Here is a 19,992-nt window from a genome sequence, read left to right as displayed (position 1 = left end):
GAGACTCATGCATGGTCTGCCGAGAAGCCAATAAGTGATCAACAGCCTCGACGGAAAAAGAGCCCTGCAAGTATTAGACGACCGACGGCGGGGATTTTCCATAGACCACCTCAAATGGTAACAAGCCCGTCCCAGAGTGGATGGCCATATTGTAAGACCATTTGGCCAGGGATAGAAAACGAAACAAATGGGAGGGGTTCTGATGAACATACGCACGAAGGTATTGCTCCAAGGTCCGATTGAGTACCTTCGTTTGACCGTCGGTCTGCGGATGGTAAGCGGTGCTCATTCTGAGCTTGGTGCCGGACAATTTGAACAATTCGCGCCAAAAATTGCTAACAAAAATCGGGTCGCGATCCGAAACAAGGCTACGAGGAAAGCCATGTAGCTTGCATATGGTGTCAAGGAAAAGGATGGCGACTTTATACGCAGAATAATGCGTTGGAAGAGCACCAAAATGTGCTGCCTTGGAGTAACGGTCAACGACGACCATTATAATGGTGAACCCATGTGAGGAGGGAAGGCCTGTGATAAAATCCAGCGCCAAATCTTCCCAGATAGTCAGCGGAATTGGAAGGGGTTGAATCAAGCCTGCGGGTTTCCTGGTTTCGTACTTTGTTTGTTGGCATACTAGGCATTGAGCCACGAATCGATGAACGTCAGCATGGACTGTTGGCCAGTCGAAGTTCTATCGCAGACGATGAAGTGTCTTGGTTACGCCGATATGGCCCCCAATAGGTGAAGAGTGGAATTCGTCCAGTAAAACCTCTATAAAGAAGCAAGGAAAAGGAATCCAGATGCACCCCTGTCGAACAATAAGGTCCTGGTGAAGACCAAGACCAGAATGGTTCTTCGGCTTTGCCTGAATGTCCTTCAAAAGGTTGACATACCGTGCATCCTGTAATAGTGAATGTCGTAACTGGTTTAGGAAAGTGAAATGCGGCATAGTCAAAGCGAGGCAAGTGGCGTCTGTCGGCACGATGCGAGATAGAGCGTCAGCAACAACATTAATGGTGCCAAGCTTGTATTTGATAGTGTAATCAAATCCAAGAAGTTTAGACAAATATGTTTGTTGCTCCGGAGTCTGAATGATTTGCGTCATGAGATCCTTCAGGCTCCTATGGTCCGTGAGGATTGTGAACGAGGTGCCTAATAGGTAATGTCGCCATTTCCGAACAGAGGAAGTAATGGCGTGGAGTTCCCGGATGTAGGCCGAAGCCTTTTGCAAGCGTGGGCACAAGACTTTGCTATAAAAAGCAATAGGATGATCTTCCTGGAGTAACACGGCTCCCATTGCCGCCACCGATGCGTCTGTTTCTATTGTGAAAGGCAAAGAGAAATTGGGATTAGACAAAACTTGGGCACTTACCATCGCCTGTTGGAGAGTGGTGAAGGCTATGTGAGCTTCTGGTGACCAGCAAAACTTGTCCTTGCGAAGAAGGGATGTGAGAGGAGAAGCAATGGCTGCGTACCCTTTGATGAATTTACGGTAGAAACCTGTTAGTCCCAGGATGCCGCGAAGGGCCGTCGGAGACGATGGTATCGGCCAAGCGAGCATGGCGGAAATCTTGTCAGGGTCAGGGGCTATACCGCTAGCCGAAATGATGTGACCCAAATAATTGAGTTGGTTTGGGGCGAATAGGCACTTTGATTGTTGGAGAAGAAACTGCATTTCCGATAAGGTAGCTAGCACTGACTCCAGATGTGTGACATGTGAAGCCAAATCGGAGCTATAAACGAGTATGTCATCGAAAAAGACTGCGACATACTTCCTCAAGTAAGGGAGGAGGGTATCATTCATGGCAGATTGGAACATTGACGGAGCGTTACACAAGCCAAAAGGCATGACTCTAAATTCGTAATGACCTAGGTGGGTTCGAAAAGCCATTTTATGTATGTCATCTTCCGCCATTCTTATTTGGTGGAACCCTTGATGCAAGTCAACCTTCGAGAACTAAGATGCCTGGCCCAAATCATCCAATAATTCATCTATGGTTGGCATCGGAAAACGGTCTTTAATGGTGACCACGTTCAAGGTCCGATAGTCTACGCAAGATTGCCAAGACCCGTCCTTCTTTTTCACTAAAAGAATGGGGGAAGAGAAAGGGCTATGGCTAGGTTGGATGAGGTTAGCATCAAGCATGGCCAAAATCTATTTCTCTATTTCCATTTTCTGGAAGTGTGGATATCTATAAGGGCGGACGTTGACAGGAGTGGTTTGGGGAAGAAGATGAATGTGATGTTGAATGTTTCGTGGAGGAGGCAATTGAGTGGGTTCAGCAAAAATGTGTGGGTAGGGAGTTAGGACAGTGGTTATCAGGGCTGGGATGGAGGTGTTTTCTGTAAGGGATGAAGAGGGTGATGAAGAGAATGATGGAGGTGAGGATGGAAGCGGGGTGGTGGTGATATGAAACAGAGCCGAGATGCTATGGGTCTGGGCAAGTCGTTTTATTTGATGGGCTGAGGCTGTGGACGGAGTGGAGGGGGCGTCTATGCTAAGGGTAATGTTTTGGCCCATGTGAACGAAGGTCATGGTCAAAGTTTGGTAGTTGGTAGTAATTGGGCCCAAAAGCTTTAACCACTGGACGTCCAAAACAATATATGCGCCACAAAGAGGTAAGTGGTACAGATCAAGGGTGAACTCATGGGCTTGAATCAGAAGCGGAACCTGGAACGACATCGTGTCGCAATCGAGGGTGTGGCTATTGCCCACCATGACTCGCAGAGCTGACGTCGGAGTAGACGGCAGGGCAAGGAACTTGGCCACACGCGATTGGATGAAGTTGTGCGTGCTACCTCTGTCCACTAGAATGGCCACTTGGTGGTGGCACAGAGAACCTAGCAGGCGGAAGGTCTGTGGTGCTGGGGTACCTTCCATGACGTTCAAACTAATTTACGGAGGCGGAGTGGTGTCGTTCTCGGAGCCAGGGTGTGACTCGAGGGCTGACAGACCTGGTGAAGTGTCAAGGTCGTCGCCCGCGATGAGAATGTGTAAGCGTGGCTTGCATCTATGACCATGCGACCATTTCTCATCGCACTGGTAACAGAGCCCTTGCTCACGGTGGACCGCCATTTCTTCCGTCGTGAGTCTTTTGAGTGGGATCTTAGGGGGGCTGTGAGGGATTGTGGTGGTGTTTTGTGCGAAAAATTAGGGTTTGGTGGAATGGAAGATGAACGATTACCACGGCGGTGATCCAACATTTTATCTTCTTGTAATCGTGCGAGTTCAGTCGCCTGGGGTAAGGAGAGTGGCCGGAGAGCCTGAACCTCGCGGCGCAGCTCCGGTATCAATCCAGACACAAAGCAGCTCAACATACATGAAGGGGGGGGGGGGGGAGCCCGAGAGTCCTATTTGTGAGTCTCTCGAATTCCGTGAGGTATTCACTCACGGTGTCGGTCTGCTGGAGCTTGAACAAAGCGCCCTGTGGATCGTCATAATAGGACGGAGAAAATCGTGATTCTAGTGCCTACAACATCGTCGACCAGGAATGGAAGAAATCGTTTCGAGCCATCCACTGGTACCAAGACAGCACCGGTCCGTCCATGTAGAAAGATGCAACCGTGAGACGCTCATGGTCCGGGATCCCTTGATAGTCAAAGAATTGGGATATTTTGAATATCCACCCAAGCACGTTGTGGCCATCGAAGCGTGGCACGTCGAGCTTCATGTGGTGGCGGTGCGCTAGTGGAGGAGGTGGAACAGGTGACGACGACGACGATTGTGTAGGTACTGGTATGGCGGAGAATCGCTCGATGAGGGAATCAAATTTTGCGATTAGCAGGGTCTGAATTGATTCAATTTTGTTGTCGAGGTTTGTTTGGCCAATGTTGAGGCGACTGATAGCCTCTTCGAGTTTATCTGTGGTAACTTGGCGCGTGTAGTGTTCAGGCATGGCGGATGTGGTGGTTGTAACGATGGCGATTGGAGGATGTGGTGGTGGTGGCAGGTCGGACCAGTTGATAGAGGACTGGGATTAGAGAAAAATGGAGAAACTACAATATGAGCTAAGTTCAGACTTCAGACTTCTTATTATTTCTTTGTTGTTTGCGAATTTATACAAAATGGAATTCTAGCTGAAGCTTTTACAATTTGTTGTACAGGGGAGGGGACTAACGAGATTACTGGGATTTCTTATACAACGACTCACACATACTCCTACAGGTATGTGGGTTTTCTTATGACTCTTCTTGGCTTGTTACTGCTGCTAGCTAATGCCCTGTTCCCCATTTTCTAATCTTCATCTAGCCTAGCATTGCTATCAGAAGCGTAGTTCAGTGTCTGGGAGGTTCAATTTTGTGTCGAGGAAATAATTGATTGTAGTGATGTCTATCAGTTTATGTCCACCTACGTACATGCCACGCTTTCAATCGCATTTCTTGAATAGGTTGGGTCAAGTGTACTGAGGATCACTTAACAGAATATTATGAAGATAAAGGCTAAAAACAAGAAATTTTCTATCTATAATATACAAACAAGGTCCTGACAATGTTGACTTGGCATTGCCAGGGCTAACGTGTCGGCCTGTGGTGCTCCCAAATTCTCACCCAAAAATTTCGTTATCATGATGCATTTATTAATTAATAATTAATTTATTAATTTTGGCCATATTACTTACTTGTCGCTACGGTTATCGATGCATTTACCATTCCAACGACATTTATTGCACTGTTGAAGTGACTGTTTGCTTTTCGATTTCCAATTGGCTTTCCATTGTATTTGCATTTCCAATGAGCTCTGGGGTCATCGAAGGGTTATGGGGTTAGATAGCCATTTGGTATTCCACTAGTCTTTGAGCAGCTTCCGATATTGGTTTTCTTTTTTCTCCCTGTTTTCTCCATTTTTCATTTTCATTTTCCACTGTAGTTGCATACACATAAGCCTTCGTAATTTTTCATTTCCATCCCCGTCTTCTACGTTTTTTTACCTCTATTGTGTATGATTCGTATAGGAACTTTAGCATCGTATTGTCATTGTATACGTTTTCGATGCCGCTTAAATCCGTATGTTTCACTTAAATTTTATTTTGGTTTTTTGTTTTTTCAAAATGTTTTGTTGCGGTGTGAATTTTTTGTATGATTGGCTTAATTTTTGCATGTTTTGCGTTTTTTATGAATCACTTTTGTATGCAGAGAAGGTGAAAGAACACACTAAAGCTGTGATTTTTATCTCAAAGCTCCATGAGTACAGGTTCGTTTTCTTTGTTTCTTTACTTTACGGTTTAACTCCATGAGTAGCGGTTCATAAACACACCAAAATTGTGATTTTTATCTCAAACTCCATGAGTAGATGTTCCTTTTCTTTGTTTCTTTACTTTAGGATTTAATTCCATGAGTAGTTGTTCATAAACACACCAAAGTTGTGATTTTTATCTCAAAACTCCATGAGTGAGGGTTTGTTTTCTTTGTTTCTTTACTTTACGGTTTAACTCGATGAGTAGTGGTTCATAAACACACCAAAGCTGTGATTTTTATATCAAACTCCATGAGTACATGTTTTTTTTTCTTTGTTTCTTTACTTTACGGATTAACTCCATGAGTAGCGGTTCATAAACACACCAAAACTGTTATTTTTATCTCAAACTCCATGAGTAGATGTTCCTTTTCTTTGTTTCTTTACTTTACTGTTTAACTCCATGAGTAGTTGTTCATAAACACATCAAAGCTGCGATTTTTATCTCAAAATTCCATGAGTGCAGGTTTGTTTTCTTTGTTTCTTTACTTTACGGTTTAACTCGATGAGTAGTGGTTCATAAACACACCAAAGCTGTAATTTTTATCTCAAACTCCATGAGTACATGTTTTTTTTTGTTGCTTTACTTTACAGTTTAACTCCATGAGTAGCGGTTCATAAACACACCAAAGCTGTGATTTTTATCTCAAAACTCTATGATTACAGATTCATTTTCTTTGTTTATTTACTTTACAGTTTAACTCCATGAGTAGCGGTTCATAAACACACAAAAATTGTGATTTTTATCTCAAATTCCATGAATACATGTTCCTTTTTCTTTGTTTCTTTACTTTACAGTTTAACTCCATGAGTAGCGGTTCATAAACACACCAAAGCTGTGATTTTTATCTCAAAACTCTATGATTACAGATTCATTTTCTTTGTTTATTTACTTTACAGTTTAACTCCATGAGTAGCGGTTCATAAACACACAAAAATTGTGATTTTTATCTCAAATTCCATGAATACATGTTCCTTTTTCTTTGTTTCTTTAATTTACAGTTTAACTCCATGAGTAGCGGTTCATAAACACATCAAAGCTACAATTTTCTCTGTAAAAAAAATTACACTATTCTTAAGTTCCTTCCTCACAAATGTGTCGATATAGGATATCTCTCACGCATTGCAGTTTTGTTACAACTATTTCATTTTTTTTTTAATTTTCGTCATTTTCTTTTTTGGGGTATAATGGATTTCTTGTTGTTTTTCATATAAGGAATCAAGATGTTTTCTACAAGAAGCAAGAAGCCATGGTTAAATGTTTATTCTCATCCATCTTTTTTTATGATTAAAAATCTGCACATATTGTATAATACAAAAAAAGGTCAAAATATATTGATAATGTGTCTTTTGTTTAATTTAAGAAAAATAAAATTATAAAATTATGAGTGAACTCTAAATTACTTACATGATTTATAACTATATGAACTAATTAAAAATACACTTCTACTTGCAATTATTCTTTCTCAATGTTGTTGGTGCTCAGCTGAGTCTGTTATGAAGGGAAAATTTGAGTAGTGGTGGTGTTGGCTTTATTTGCAATTTGGCATTAAGTATTTTTCATTATTAAGTTTGTGTAGGAGTAGTTATTGTGTTATTTTGTTAGGACTAAAATGCTCAACATAAAGTGACATTATGAATGCTTGAAACTTTATTCCAATAGTTACATATGTCAAATAAATTTAAGAACATGTTATTTTAAATTTAAGAACATGTGATTTTACACTATTCTCAAGTTCCTTCCTCGCAGATGTGTCAATATAGGATATCTCTCACGCATTGTAGATTTGTTACAACTATTTCATATATTTTTTTTAAATTTTCTTCATTTTCGTTTTTGGGGTACAATGGATTTCTTGATGTTTTTCATTTAAGGAATCAAGATGTTTTCTACAAGCAACAAGAAGCCATGGGTAAGTGTCTATTCTCATCCATCTTTTTTTTATGATTAAAAATCTGCACATATTGTATGATACAATAAAAAAAGGTCAAAATATATTGATAATGTGTCTTTTGTTTAATTTAAGAAAAATAAAATTATAAAATTATGAGTGTACTCTAAATTTCTTACATGATTTATAGCTCTATGAACTAATTAAAAATATATACGTATACTTGCAATTATTCTTTCTCAATGTTGTTGGTGCTCAATTAAGTCTATTATGAAGGGAAAATTTTAGTAGTGGTGGTGTTGGCTTTATTTGCAATTTGGCATTAAGTGTTTTTCATCATTGAGTTTGTGTAGGAGTAGTTTTTGTGTTATTTTGTTAGGACTAAAATGCTCAGCATAAAGTAACATTATGAATGCTCGAAACTTTATTCCAATAGTTACATATGTCAAATAAATTTAAGAACATGTGATTTTACACTATTCTCAAGTTCCTTCCTCACAGATGTGTCAATATAGGATATCTTTCACGCATTGCAGATTTGTTACAACTATTTTTTTTTTAATTTTCTTCATTTTCGTTTTTGGGGTATAATGGATTTCTTGATGTTTTTTATTTAAGGAATCAAGATGTTTTCTACAAGTAGCAAGAAGCCATGGGTAAGTGTCTATTCTCATCCATCTTTTTTTTTATGATTAAAAACCTGCACATATTAGTATAACATCTGAATTGACTTTGATTAGAGATAAGAACCTTCAGATGCTATCAAACTCTTGCTTAGATGGATAGCTTACAAATGTTGATTAGACTGAATTATTGTGTCTACCTTCACGATGTTTGCACTTTGAACCACGAGAGTGTCCTAATCCAAAGTCACAACTTGTTGCTCTAATACCTCTCTAGAAGGATTCTGAGGTTAGACAGACTTTATAATTTTAATCGAAGATAACCTATGCAATGATAACATATGCAGGAGTGATGTATTGTAAGCAGGTTGTACATTTTGGTGACAAGTTCATCTTTGAAGAACCAATTGAGAGATATAGTTAATTGATATCAACTTTTATTTTTATCTACTGTGGATAAAGTTTGATGTTCATATAAGGGTGGTTGAAACGAAGGAGTGGATAAGGGAGGCTGAAACTTTTAGGGGTGTTGGTTTGATTATTTTCTGTTTTCATTTTCACTGAAAATAGAAAATGGTGATAAAAATGTATTTGGTTGAAAATCTGAAAACATTTTCAGTGAAAATAAAAACAGGAAACAACCAGAAAATAAAAACAATAAAATTTCGTTTTCAGTGTTTTCAATTGAAAACAGAAACCTCCTTTCGGGTAAAATGAAATTGTAGTGACAATAAATGTAATTTTAAGCAAATCTAAAAATACAAAAAGACAAGAAATCAATATATCAGTATTATTTTTATTTCACGAAAACAGAAAACAAGAAGTCAAACCAAACGTGTTTCTAGAGTTGTAATCTTTTAAAAATGAAAATAGTTTTCAGAAAATAAAAACAGAAAATAAAAATACAAACCAAACACACCCTTAGCTTTTCATTTGCATTCCACGTTTTCATTTCATTTCACTATCATAATTTAAATTGAGCATATTCTTGAAACATCTCAATTACAAATTATTGTTTCACATTCACCATTGTTTTGCATCCAACACTACCATATATAACAAATCTCTTAAATAAACTATTTTAAGCAATTACAAATTTTTCGCTTTAATTCAACACTATTTCATAAAATTTAAAAACAATATGTTGGGATATATTGAAGACTATATTTTTTCATATTCTCTATATTCCTTTATATAATTTATATGGATATAGATATTTTCTTTTGCTATATATTTTAGTAGTATTGATTAATTTTTTAAGGCTTAAATATTTTTTTTAAAATTTGTTAATTATATTTAAAAATTCCTTCAAATTTTTTTAATTAGTCATTCAAATTTTCAAAAATTTATTTTTAGTATATATATATATATATAATAGTAGTAAATATATAAAAAGTATATAAATATATAGAAGAGTAGCCTAGCAAAATCATCATTTTAAACATATAAAAAGTATAGATAGGTTAAATGATCAAAACAAACATTTTATATTATTGACACCTGACTTGACCAAGGAATAAAATGAGGGTTTTGATATACAAAAATTAACCTTTTATTTTTTTATTTCTATTTCTAAACCAAATACTTATTGAGAAAGAGAGAAGTGATATGGTAAGGTAATGTTGTATGGGTTTGCCTAACTAAAACTTTTTTTTGGAAATATGTGAGTAATGATGATGAGACATTAGCTTTTATATTGTCGCATTGAATGCTACTTCTGCTACGACGCTTCTTTTTTTCTTCTTCTGCCATAGTCATAGTCATAGCCTGCTCTCTATCGTCATCGTTATGCACTCTCCACTTCACACGCTCTTTTCCTTACAAACACTTTGCACCCTATCAACTTTTTTGCTTTTAAAATATATTGAATAAAAAATATGCTTAATTTTGTCTTAAAATATAATAATAGATACATCAATTTTCATAATATTATAAATTTTATATGAAAGTTTATTTAAAAGATTAATTTATGTAAACATTTTTATATCATTAATCAATCATAAAATTTGTCAACATAACTTATAAAATAATTATTATAAAATTTAATATTTTTTTTCAATATACTTCCTATAAAATTAATAAATTTATCATATATGATAATTTTATGATTAAATAATAATATAATTTGTACATATTATTCATTTATTAAATTATAGTTGGAGAGGGTAAAACTATCAAAATTTATAAGTCATTTTCATTCACTTTAAAAGAATACATAGATATATATGTAAAAGAATATAGTTTGATGAGACCTTCTAACAAGACATTCATATACCATGGGGATGACCTCCTTATTCAAACTCAAATACCAAATATAATAATTTTATATGATAGATACAATAAGTAGTTTATAAGTCATTTTCATTCATCTTAAAAGAATATATAAATATATTAAATAGTATAGTTTGCCGAGATCTTCTAATTTCCTAGCCCTTCTACCACCATGCGATGACCTCCTTATCCATACAAACTATAATATAATAATATATACAACAGTTTTTAGTGGTATAAGAAATTTTATATAATAGATACAACAATTTAAGTCGTATAAGAAATTTTATATGAAAGTTTATTCAAAAGTTTGATTTCTCATCAAAGTTTTTCTATTATTAATCAATCATAATTTTTTTTAGTATAACCTATAAAATAATTATTATAAAAATTAATAAATTTATCATATATGATAATTTTGTGATTAAATAACAATATAATTTATGCCCAATATATTCATTTATTCAATTATAGCTGAGAAGAGTAAAATTATCAAAGTTTATAAGTCATTTCCATTCATTTTTTTAATAAATAAATTGTTGGTCCAAGTATATGACTCCAATAATCCTATATTGTCGATACATCGCTTAAACAGGGACAAACTTAAAATTTTAAAAAATTGAAAAGAAAAAGATAATTAGAAATAAATACATGCAAGTGGGATTGTTTTAACAGTGACTTCAAGTGTGATTGCTTCAATATTGTTGCCCGGGGGTAGAACAATACATTTCAAGTTTGTTATCCCAGTGCCTGCAACACAAAATTCTACATGCAACATTCACTAGGGGAGTGACTTGGCTTAATTGTTGCACATCACAAAACTAATAATTTGGGATAAAGTTCCAATGTGTCACAGGTACAGTATTGAGGCACTTGACAAGAGCTTAAAAGACATCATGCACAACGATAAATCTTTTGGAGGAAAGGTCATTATTTTTTGTGGTGATTTTCGTCAAATACTATATGTTGTGCCAAGAGGTAATCGCTCTGATATTTTCTATGCAAGTCTAAATGCATCATACATTTGGGACCATTGTCAGATTCTTAAGCTGACAAAAACCATGCAATTGAAATCCAATCCTGCTGCCCATACCAACTGTGATGACCTCAAACTATTGTTCAAGCAACGGAGATGAGTTTCTTATCAAGGACTTTCAAGATCCTATCAAGGCAATTGTTCAAGCAACATATCCTGATTTATTAAATAATTATAGCAACAGAGATTTCTTGCAAAAAAGAGATGTTCTAGCCTCTACGAAACATGTTGTTGACAAAATAAATGACTATGTCCTATCTTTGATTCCCAGTGAGGAAAAAGAAAATTGTAGTGCTGATAGTATTGATAAATCTGATGAACTACTAAGTCCTGCTTTCGGAGTACTAACACCTGAATTTCTAAACTCATTGGAAACATTAGGAATACCTAATCACAAGCTCAAAATCAAGGTTGGTACTCCCATCATACTACTATGGAATTTGGACAATGTTGATGGGTTATGCAACGAAACTAGGCTTATTGTGACAAGACTTGGTTCAAATGTGGTTGAAGCAAAGATTATTACTGGACCCAATGTAGGTCATAGGACATACATATCAAGAATGAATTTGTCTCCTTCTGATTCTCCATGGTCATTCAAACTAATTAGAAGACACTTTCCATTCATGGTTTCATTTGCAATGACCATTAAAAAATCTCAGGGACAGTCGTTGGCACATGTAGGATTGTATTTGTCAAACCCAATTTTTTCTCATGGCCAGCTATATGTTACACTTTCACGAGTTCAAAGCAAAAAAGGACTACATATTCTTATTCATGATAATCAAGGCACTCCAAAAGATACTATCATTAATGTAGTATACAAAGAAATATTTCCAAACTTATAAACACGGTATGCTCCCAAATTCTTATTTCTACATATGCATTATCATTAATCAAATTTATTTTCTATCAAAACATTATTCGTTGATTTCATTTTCAATTTATCAATTTCTAATCATATAATTACAATATAGTACGTTTTTTTTACTTTACTGTTACTTATACTTTGTTCAACATCAACACTCTATTGCAATTTCATTATCTTCAGTTCTCAATTTAATTTGATATAATACTTTTATTTCTTTACTATTGCAGGAGATCAACAACAACACAAATGATCAAAATTTGTTATGGAATCACACCCACTAATGCATATTCATTTCAATTCACCCCTTTTCAGGTTAGTATTGATGCATATAGTAGCAAATTCCTACTTGGGATTTTTAAATATTCTCACTCATCTTATTAACATATGCAATCAATTCATTCATTTTTGTTCATTGTCCAACCTCGCATTCACTACATCAACATATTACTAATGATAATCACACCAACACTATCAGAAGCATTCTACAATACAATGAGGTTAGTTTCAAATACATACTTAAATTAATATTTTCTTTTTTCTATCAATACTTCAACATTATTATCATCCCAATAAACAAAATTATCAAATTATATACATGTAGTCATAATTTTCATTTATTAATACTCAAATAGGAGTATGAATATGTGAATCAGCACGAACGTTTCTCTAGTTTAAGAAAAAAGTTGGATAAATAATAAAAATATATTAAAATTAAAATTTTCACACACGTGCTAACATTGATGTGACATTTGGCTTATTACATCATTAGATAAGAAAGTATTATTGATGGCATTGATTAAAATAAACATTTTAATAAAATTTGGACCAAAATTAAATAAAAATTATTTGCAAAAAAGCTGAAATAGAAAAAAAAATTATAGAGATTAAAAGTACAACAAAATTGGTTAATAATATGTTCCTCCCCCAATTTTCTTATGAGTCATCCCCAATTATATATGCAGTACATGATATGACAATGTATCCGTGATAGGGAGCCCCACAAATTCAGTGGTTCAATAATAATTCACAGCCTATAGAAAGTGCACGAGTGGATGCCAGTGACACAATAATTAAGTAGTGACAAACTTGGTTTGAGTTATATTGAATCATCATAAGCAAAATATATAAAAGCACCCCCTATATGTTTATTCTGCTAGCTGAGGCTGCAGCATACATAGATTTGTTGATGAACTTACCTAACATGCCACTTTTCAAGGTCTAAGTAATCCAATGAATGAAGTCTTGCTCCCTTAATTAAATTAAGCAAATACATCTACAGTGTTAGTTTGGCAAGTGCTTGAGAAAAGGGAACCTAGAGCACAACCACCCATTATTTCTTGTTTCTTCCTACCACATATAATTGAAGTCTTGACAAGCTACAAATTAACAAATGAAATGGAAGTGATGTATATATCTAATAAACGTCAAACTTTTACCTTTTTCTGTCTCCTGATCTTTTCACTTTGATGGAATTCCTACCCGCACACTTATTCATCATTGAAGTTTCTTGATATTCCAATTGATGAAGACCGAAAAGGTTCTTCAACAGTGAAAGGTGTCTAAAGTTTAATTTTAAGAATATTAAAAACATAGAAGTCATATCTTTTTTTTTTTTTTTGATAGAATCATGTCCTTTCTCTAATTTGTATATAATGTGGTATCACCTATAGAAGAATAATGAAGTGCAGAAGTGGAAATATTCTATTTTCCTAAAACTGAAAGCATGCATGGAAAGTAGCTAGATTACACACACACACACAGCAGGAACCAGTAATAGTGGGAGAATGGGTGCTATGCATACCTGGCAGGAGCCACCTATATATGAGGGTGGGCTACATTGACTACGAAAGAGACACAACTCATACTTTATGCTTCTTTTAAGGGTGTCGTTACTTTTATTGGTACTTCTTGCATAGAATATGTGTTGCGATTTTAAAACTAGATTATAAGAGGAGAAATATTCTTTACTTATATATTGTCTTTATATTATTTCTAACATAAATGAGATTTGAATTTTTTTAATGCACTCCATCATTTTCAATAATTTTTGCTTGTTACATAAATATTATGATGGGTGATGTTTTTAACGGATCTAGGATAAATTTGGATACCATCTTAAAAGATAAGGTGTGAACTAACTCAATCTTATAAAATCAACTTATAAAGATAAAAAAAATTATATTTATATATTGGTATTATTTTTAGTCAATCTAAAATTTTGTTTATTCTTATATTCTTTTTGTGGCGAAATCCATGATTCTATGCAAAAAAGATAAGTAAATTTTCATTTATATTTGGGATTGAAACCATGACTTCTCATTTTTTTTCCCAAGCTACCACTTGAGCTGGTAAAGTTTTTTTTTTAAAAAAAATAAAACAAAATATATAATTAAGATGACAAGGGGTACTTAAACCTATCTACTAACAAGAAAAATAATTTTGGAAGGGATACTTAAACCTAATTTTTAAAAGCAAAATGTATTAAAAACTCATTAAGTTACACCAATTGTTGATAGTGACAATAATAAAAGATAAGGAAGATGCTAATGTTTGGTCAAAGTGCAAACATCTATACCACTTTCATGTCACCAACATCATTCCTATCACTTAATGAATTCTCAATATTGAATCCATTCTCATCTTAACACTCAAAGCAAGACCAACTTATGATCGCTAAATAACACATGGTTAACACGTACAACATAACATGAAAAAAATTGAGTTTGAACTATTTTATAACTATAATTGGTTTTTATGTGTTGTATGTCATTTAAGGTCTTATATTGTGCTACAATGTTATTTTCGTCTTTCCTCGATTGTAACTCTTTCTTGGCTTCTAAAGCTTGATCCAATTTTATGAATGAGTTGCATGATGAACAAGGTGTAAATAAGGAGGCCGTAAATGACATCAAGAAGTGTTGTTACATGCTTACATCTTTGCATAAGAAAATGATTTATTTGATAATTAAATTATAGAGTTTAATTTAATCAAATAAATACTTTAAAAGAATATTATTGTATTCTTTGTTAACACCAAAAATATAATTAATATAAACATAAAAATATCTTTTGTTAAATGTGGAAGTTATCCATAAAAATAAGAATTGAATAAGATTTTATTACTACACATCAGGATCACATAAGATGATTAGTTATCATAATTAGTCTATACTTATTTGGAAAATATCTTTGCTTAAATCAAGAAGCTTATTAAAATAATGAAATGAGATTATGTTAAATCAAATCTCTCTTCTGAAAAGTCTCAAATTCATATATCTTTAACACTATAAATATAAGTCTCTAAGAACCAAATGCACCAAAGTCAAACTAAAAAAGCTCAACAAGCGATAGTTGATTGCATAGATTGGTCTAGCTGTAGATACATGTATAGTGTAACATTGTGTTTTTTTAATTGATTGATGAAGTGATTTAATTAAATTATAAGAGAAATTAAATTAGTTCAAGTACTTGAATGAATGAATTAATAAATTTGGTGATTTGATTGTATGTGGTTAGTGGGTTTTAGTGTTTTGAGCTTAAAAGGATGGTCTATAGTTTATGGTTTGAAGGGGTGGGTGTGTATACTAAGATTTAGTTGTGACAAGGAGAAATTACAAGAGTCATATATCCTCTTTTGTGCTCAAACTCTCTCTCTCTCTAAACACACTTTTCTTCAAAATGCTTTCTTCTCCAAGAAACCACCATTATAGAACTTTGAACTTTGGTGTTGTTGAAAAAAAAAAAAGCTCATTTTTCCTCCCTTTAATGGTTGTTGACTGGCCCTAGGTAAGATAATCTCCCATTTTCCTTTCTTTGAGTTCATTTCTGTTTCCCCTAGAGCAACCATAAACTTTCATTGAAAAGCTTGGTTTTAAGGGATTTTGATTCTATTTTTGGTTGGCTTTGGTTGATGCTGGAATAGTGCAGTTGTTGTGGGATTGAAGGAAAGTTCATCCCTTGGACCCAAAACTCATTCTTTTTTCTTTTCTTCTTCAAAGAGTCATCATCTTGGGTTTGATAGGTAACAGAAGCTTTATCCTTTTTTGTGCTTAGGTTGTTGTGAATTGGTTTCAAGGTTGTTAGAAAATGAACCACGCTATTAAAAAATGGAAGTTTTAGCATTAAAGGTTTTGAGTTTTAAATTTTGGATTGTTATTTATTTTATAAATATTGATTAAAAGTTCCTATTTGTGAAGTGTTTTGATGTTGTTTATGCATTTGAAATTGATGGGAAAGAATTTAAGTTTGTTTTGGGATGATCTAAAAGCCATGAGAGGAAATTCTATAGAAATTTTGAAATTCTGCATAATTCGCATCTAGTGACCATTTTCACATCCAATGTCCAATGATCATTTTGCGTCCAGTGATTAATTTTTGAGTTTAGTAAACATTTTGAGTCTAATGATCAGTTTGAAGTCCAGTAACCATTGAGTCTGATGATCAGTTTGAAGTCCAGTAATCATTTTGAGTACAATGATTATTTTGAGTCCAATGATCAATGTTGAGTTCAATGATCATTTTGAGCCCGATGATCAGTTTTCAATCCAGTGACCATTTTGAGTTTGATGATCAGTTTTGAGTCCAGTGATCATTTTGAGTCCAGTAATTAGTTTTGAGTTCAATGGCCATTTTGAGCCCGATGATTAGTTTTGAATCCAGTGATCATTTTGATTCGATGATCAGTTTTGAGTCTAGTGATCCATTTTGAATCTAATGATCAATTTTGAGCTCAATTACTATTTTGAGTATGATGATCAATTTTGAGTCCAACGACCATTTTGAGACCAATGATCAGTTTTGAGTCCAGTGATCAATTTTGAGTCTAACGATCAATTTTGAGTCTAGTGATAATTTTGAGTTCAGTGACCATTTTGTATTCGATGATTAGTTTTGAGTTCAATGCCCATTTCGATTCCAATGACCAATTTTGATGTGGATGTGATTAATGTTTGTTTTCCTTGCATAAATTAACTATTTTGATATCTTAATGAATTTATGATGATAGGAGATGCGATTGAGATGATGTTATTTTATTATTAGAGTTGACTTTATGTTGAGATCATGAGATTCACATTCATATGAGTTTTTGGTGAGTTGTTTGCAAGAATTCAAGGTGTTGTAATGTCTTGTAATGCTTATTGAACTATATGTGGGTTCATGAGTGCCATGAACATATGAATGGTGAGTCTATGATGTTGAGATTGGTGAATAAATTTGTGATGACATTTGATATTTATTTGAATGATCATAATATACATGCATTGATGAATGACATGATATGTAAGTAGGCACATAAGTTGGGGTGCTAAGAAGACTCTCAACCTAGTGTTGGAGATTATCGTCGTGGCTAACATCGAATGGGTCTATAGAATGGATGGTTAAGCGAATCCCTAGATAGGTTAAGGTCTTTGCAAGCCTTAACGAGGTAAGCCACTACCCACGCTCATTCATTTTCAATAAAATCACACTTCTTTCAAAGGATTAATTCGAGTCTCTCCGAATGGTCAGATCATAGAGTGCAACTATATAAGGGATGTGTTTGGGTTAATTGCTTAAAAGATGAAATCTTTCAAGAGTAAAAAGTCAGCATGACATATCATGATAGTTAAACATGTGCATTGATAATTGTGACTTAAGAATAATGTGTTACTTAAGAAGTTGTATTAGTTGGCTATTAAAAAAAATGGAGGATTTCTATATCTTTTTTTAACATCTTGATATTACATTTCTTTTATATGTTGTTTTCTTTTAAAATAAGTTTACTCTTGCATTTTCTATGAAACTGTGATGATCGTGTCATTTGATACGAGAACAAATTATGATGTAACCTTTTAGGAGCATGTCACTTGTGGTTGATGTGGACTTGGTGGTGGACTTAGGGTGAGATCAGACCCTTTTCTTAGTGGGGAACAACTTAAGGTTTATAAATCTTCATGGATCTATATTGTATTTATTCACTGAATGAAATCCTTGAGTTTTGTTTGTTGATTTATTTATGATGTTTGATGATGTAGTATTGTGGGACGCACATATCTTTATGTTTTATGACTTGAGGATATTTTATGGATGAAGTTTATCTGACACGCTTGTATTAAGAAAAGTTAATGTATTTTCATTAATTAAACTGATTCAAGAGTTTTAAAATGATTAAAAATGAATTTTTCTATGTTAAAACCTTAGTGTTTCATGTAATGACATTTGAAGTTGTTAGATAGAGTTTTCACATAATTGAAAAAAAACATTGTTATCCAAGTACATAATTATAAATTTCTTTATTTATTATCGTTGTAGTATGTTTTGAATGCAAAATATATAAATCATATTATTTTGTTGCAAGTGTTAAGAACACTCCCTTATAACTATCACTTCTAATGTCTTTTTAATCAATTTTAATTCTTATAACCAAGCTTAACCCATTGTTAATAGTTGTATAATAATATAACGTTTGGCTGTTTTAAGTTAAACTTTTTTATTAAGGTTTTAGGGTTTCTAAACCTCATAGGTCATTAATTAAATCCTGAAAGTGTCATAGTCCTCATTTTTTGTCCAAGACAGTGCCTTTGTAGTTCCACGTAGGATCGATCAAGTCTCCAATGGAGAGGGTGTCACTCACAAAAACTTGATGAGTTACAAATTGTGATATGAGCAAAAATTGACCTCTTACATTTTTCTCCAAATCATCATGATCAATTTGAAAATTTTAAACAAAGTTAATATGACATCAAACTTATTCCGAGTCTGGATTACTAATTCTACGTTCAAATGATGTGAAAACACGAGAGGAAAAAAATAGCTTAAACTTTTTTTTTGGTGAATTAAAAATAACTTAAACTAAAACGGAAGTCTTTGTGTGCTAATTTTCACTCTGTGACAAGATGGCTGTTATTGTCCTATTAATATTATCGCCTGCTAATAGCCTCATAATTAATTATTCCACGTGTTTCCTTTAAAACATTTTAACGGTTTACAAGTATCTGGGTTGTGGGAATCTACATGTACCATGATGGATGTTCAAGTTTTTTTTTTTTTTTCTTATAACCTACTGCTATTATATGCTGTTCAACAGTTCAAGTTAACATGTGATTAGTGTCTGACCAAACATAATCCCTTTTATCTGGCAAAAGAGCACGTATGAACATTGTGTATAGTACCACACTTTTGCCAAGTTGACGCAAAATATTGAAAACAACCTAATGATACACACAGTAATGCTACTTCAAGTACATCTTTTTCTTAAATTTCATATATATTGTGTTCATTTGCAACATTTTTTTATCACTTTTCATTTTGAGGCACAAATTTTAAGACTTGCCTTTTGCTTTAAAAAATTATTGTATATGAGTTGGCTTCGAGTAATTGAGGTAGATATAGGAAGTATGATAATTAAAATTTACAATATACTCTTCATCATTGTACCTAAAATGTATAGTTTACATTAAAAATGTTTATGGAGAAAAAAAATAATTTTAAAAATTTGTCACTAAATTTTTTTGTGACGCTGGTATTGATGAAGAAAAAGAAATTAAATTTTGTCCCTGATACATTAAATTTTTGTACAGTGATAAAAAAAAGTCATGATGACTAACAAAATTAAATAAAATCACTCAAGTTCATCTTTGTCGAGTCAGATTTATTTAAAACTCAGTCAATAATTATAAAGATCGAGCTAAAATAAACGTGTCCAAGGCTATATTATTAATATTTCATATACTTTTATTAATGGAGGGAATCATCATTCCAATTCCTGAAAATTTGGTGCTAGTTACATTACATCACTCCCTAAAATATGAAAATACTACTACTACTACTACTACATATATATATATATATATATCTTAAAAATGAAAAAATGCACTAAATATATAGTAAGCTTTTCATCTTTTAGAAATGAAAATATTTCAAATCTCTTGGGGACCAACATTTAATCAATACTTATAACTGCTAGGGAGTGAAATAAGAAAAAAAGGTGTTGGATATGAAGCATGTGGAGTGGCTATTATTTTAAGCAACTACAAACATTAGGTACAAGTATAAAAAGAAAGCACAAAGGTAGAGAGAATGTCTCTGAT

General features: G+C 33.5%; 1 protein-coding gene across 1 annotated transcript; it reads left to right on the top strand.

The window, feature by feature from the left end:
* Nucleotides 1–3,891: 3,891 nt before the first annotated feature.
* On the top strand, nt 3,892–12,204 carry LOC121174539 (uncharacterized). The gene is made up of 3 exons (XM_041013889.1): nt 3,892–3,947; nt 11,324–11,588; nt 12,151–12,204. Exons 1-3 carry the CDS (start codon nt 3,892–3,894, stop codon nt 12,202–12,204), a joined length of 375 nt encoding a protein of 124 aa, XP_040869823.1.
* The last annotated feature ends 7,788 nt before the right edge of the window (nt 12,205–19,992 follow it).

Source organism: Glycine max, chromosome 3, assembly GCF_000004515.6.
Source record: "Glycine max cultivar Williams 82 chromosome 3, Glycine_max_v4.0, whole genome shotgun sequence".
NCBI lineage: Eukaryota > Viridiplantae > Streptophyta > Magnoliopsida > Fabales > Fabaceae > Glycine > Glycine max.
Note: the sequence above shows the minus strand (reverse complement) of the source record. Positions and strands in the feature narration are given on the sequence as shown.

Bases quoted from the DNA above. Each gene is read 5' to 3' on its own strand.
- LOC121174539 (XM_041013889.1), top strand. From the start codon at position 3,892: ATGGCGGATGTGGTGGTTGTAACGATGGCGATTGGAGGATGTGGTGGT. The intron at 3,948-11,323 runs GTCGGACCAGTT...TTTGATTCCCAG, and splicing joins GGATGTGGTGGTGGTGGCAG to TGAGGAAAAAGAAAATTGTA. The intron at 11,589-12,150 runs GTAGGTCATAGG...TTACTATTGCAG, and splicing joins AGATTATTACTGGACCCAAT to GAGATCAACAACAACACAAA.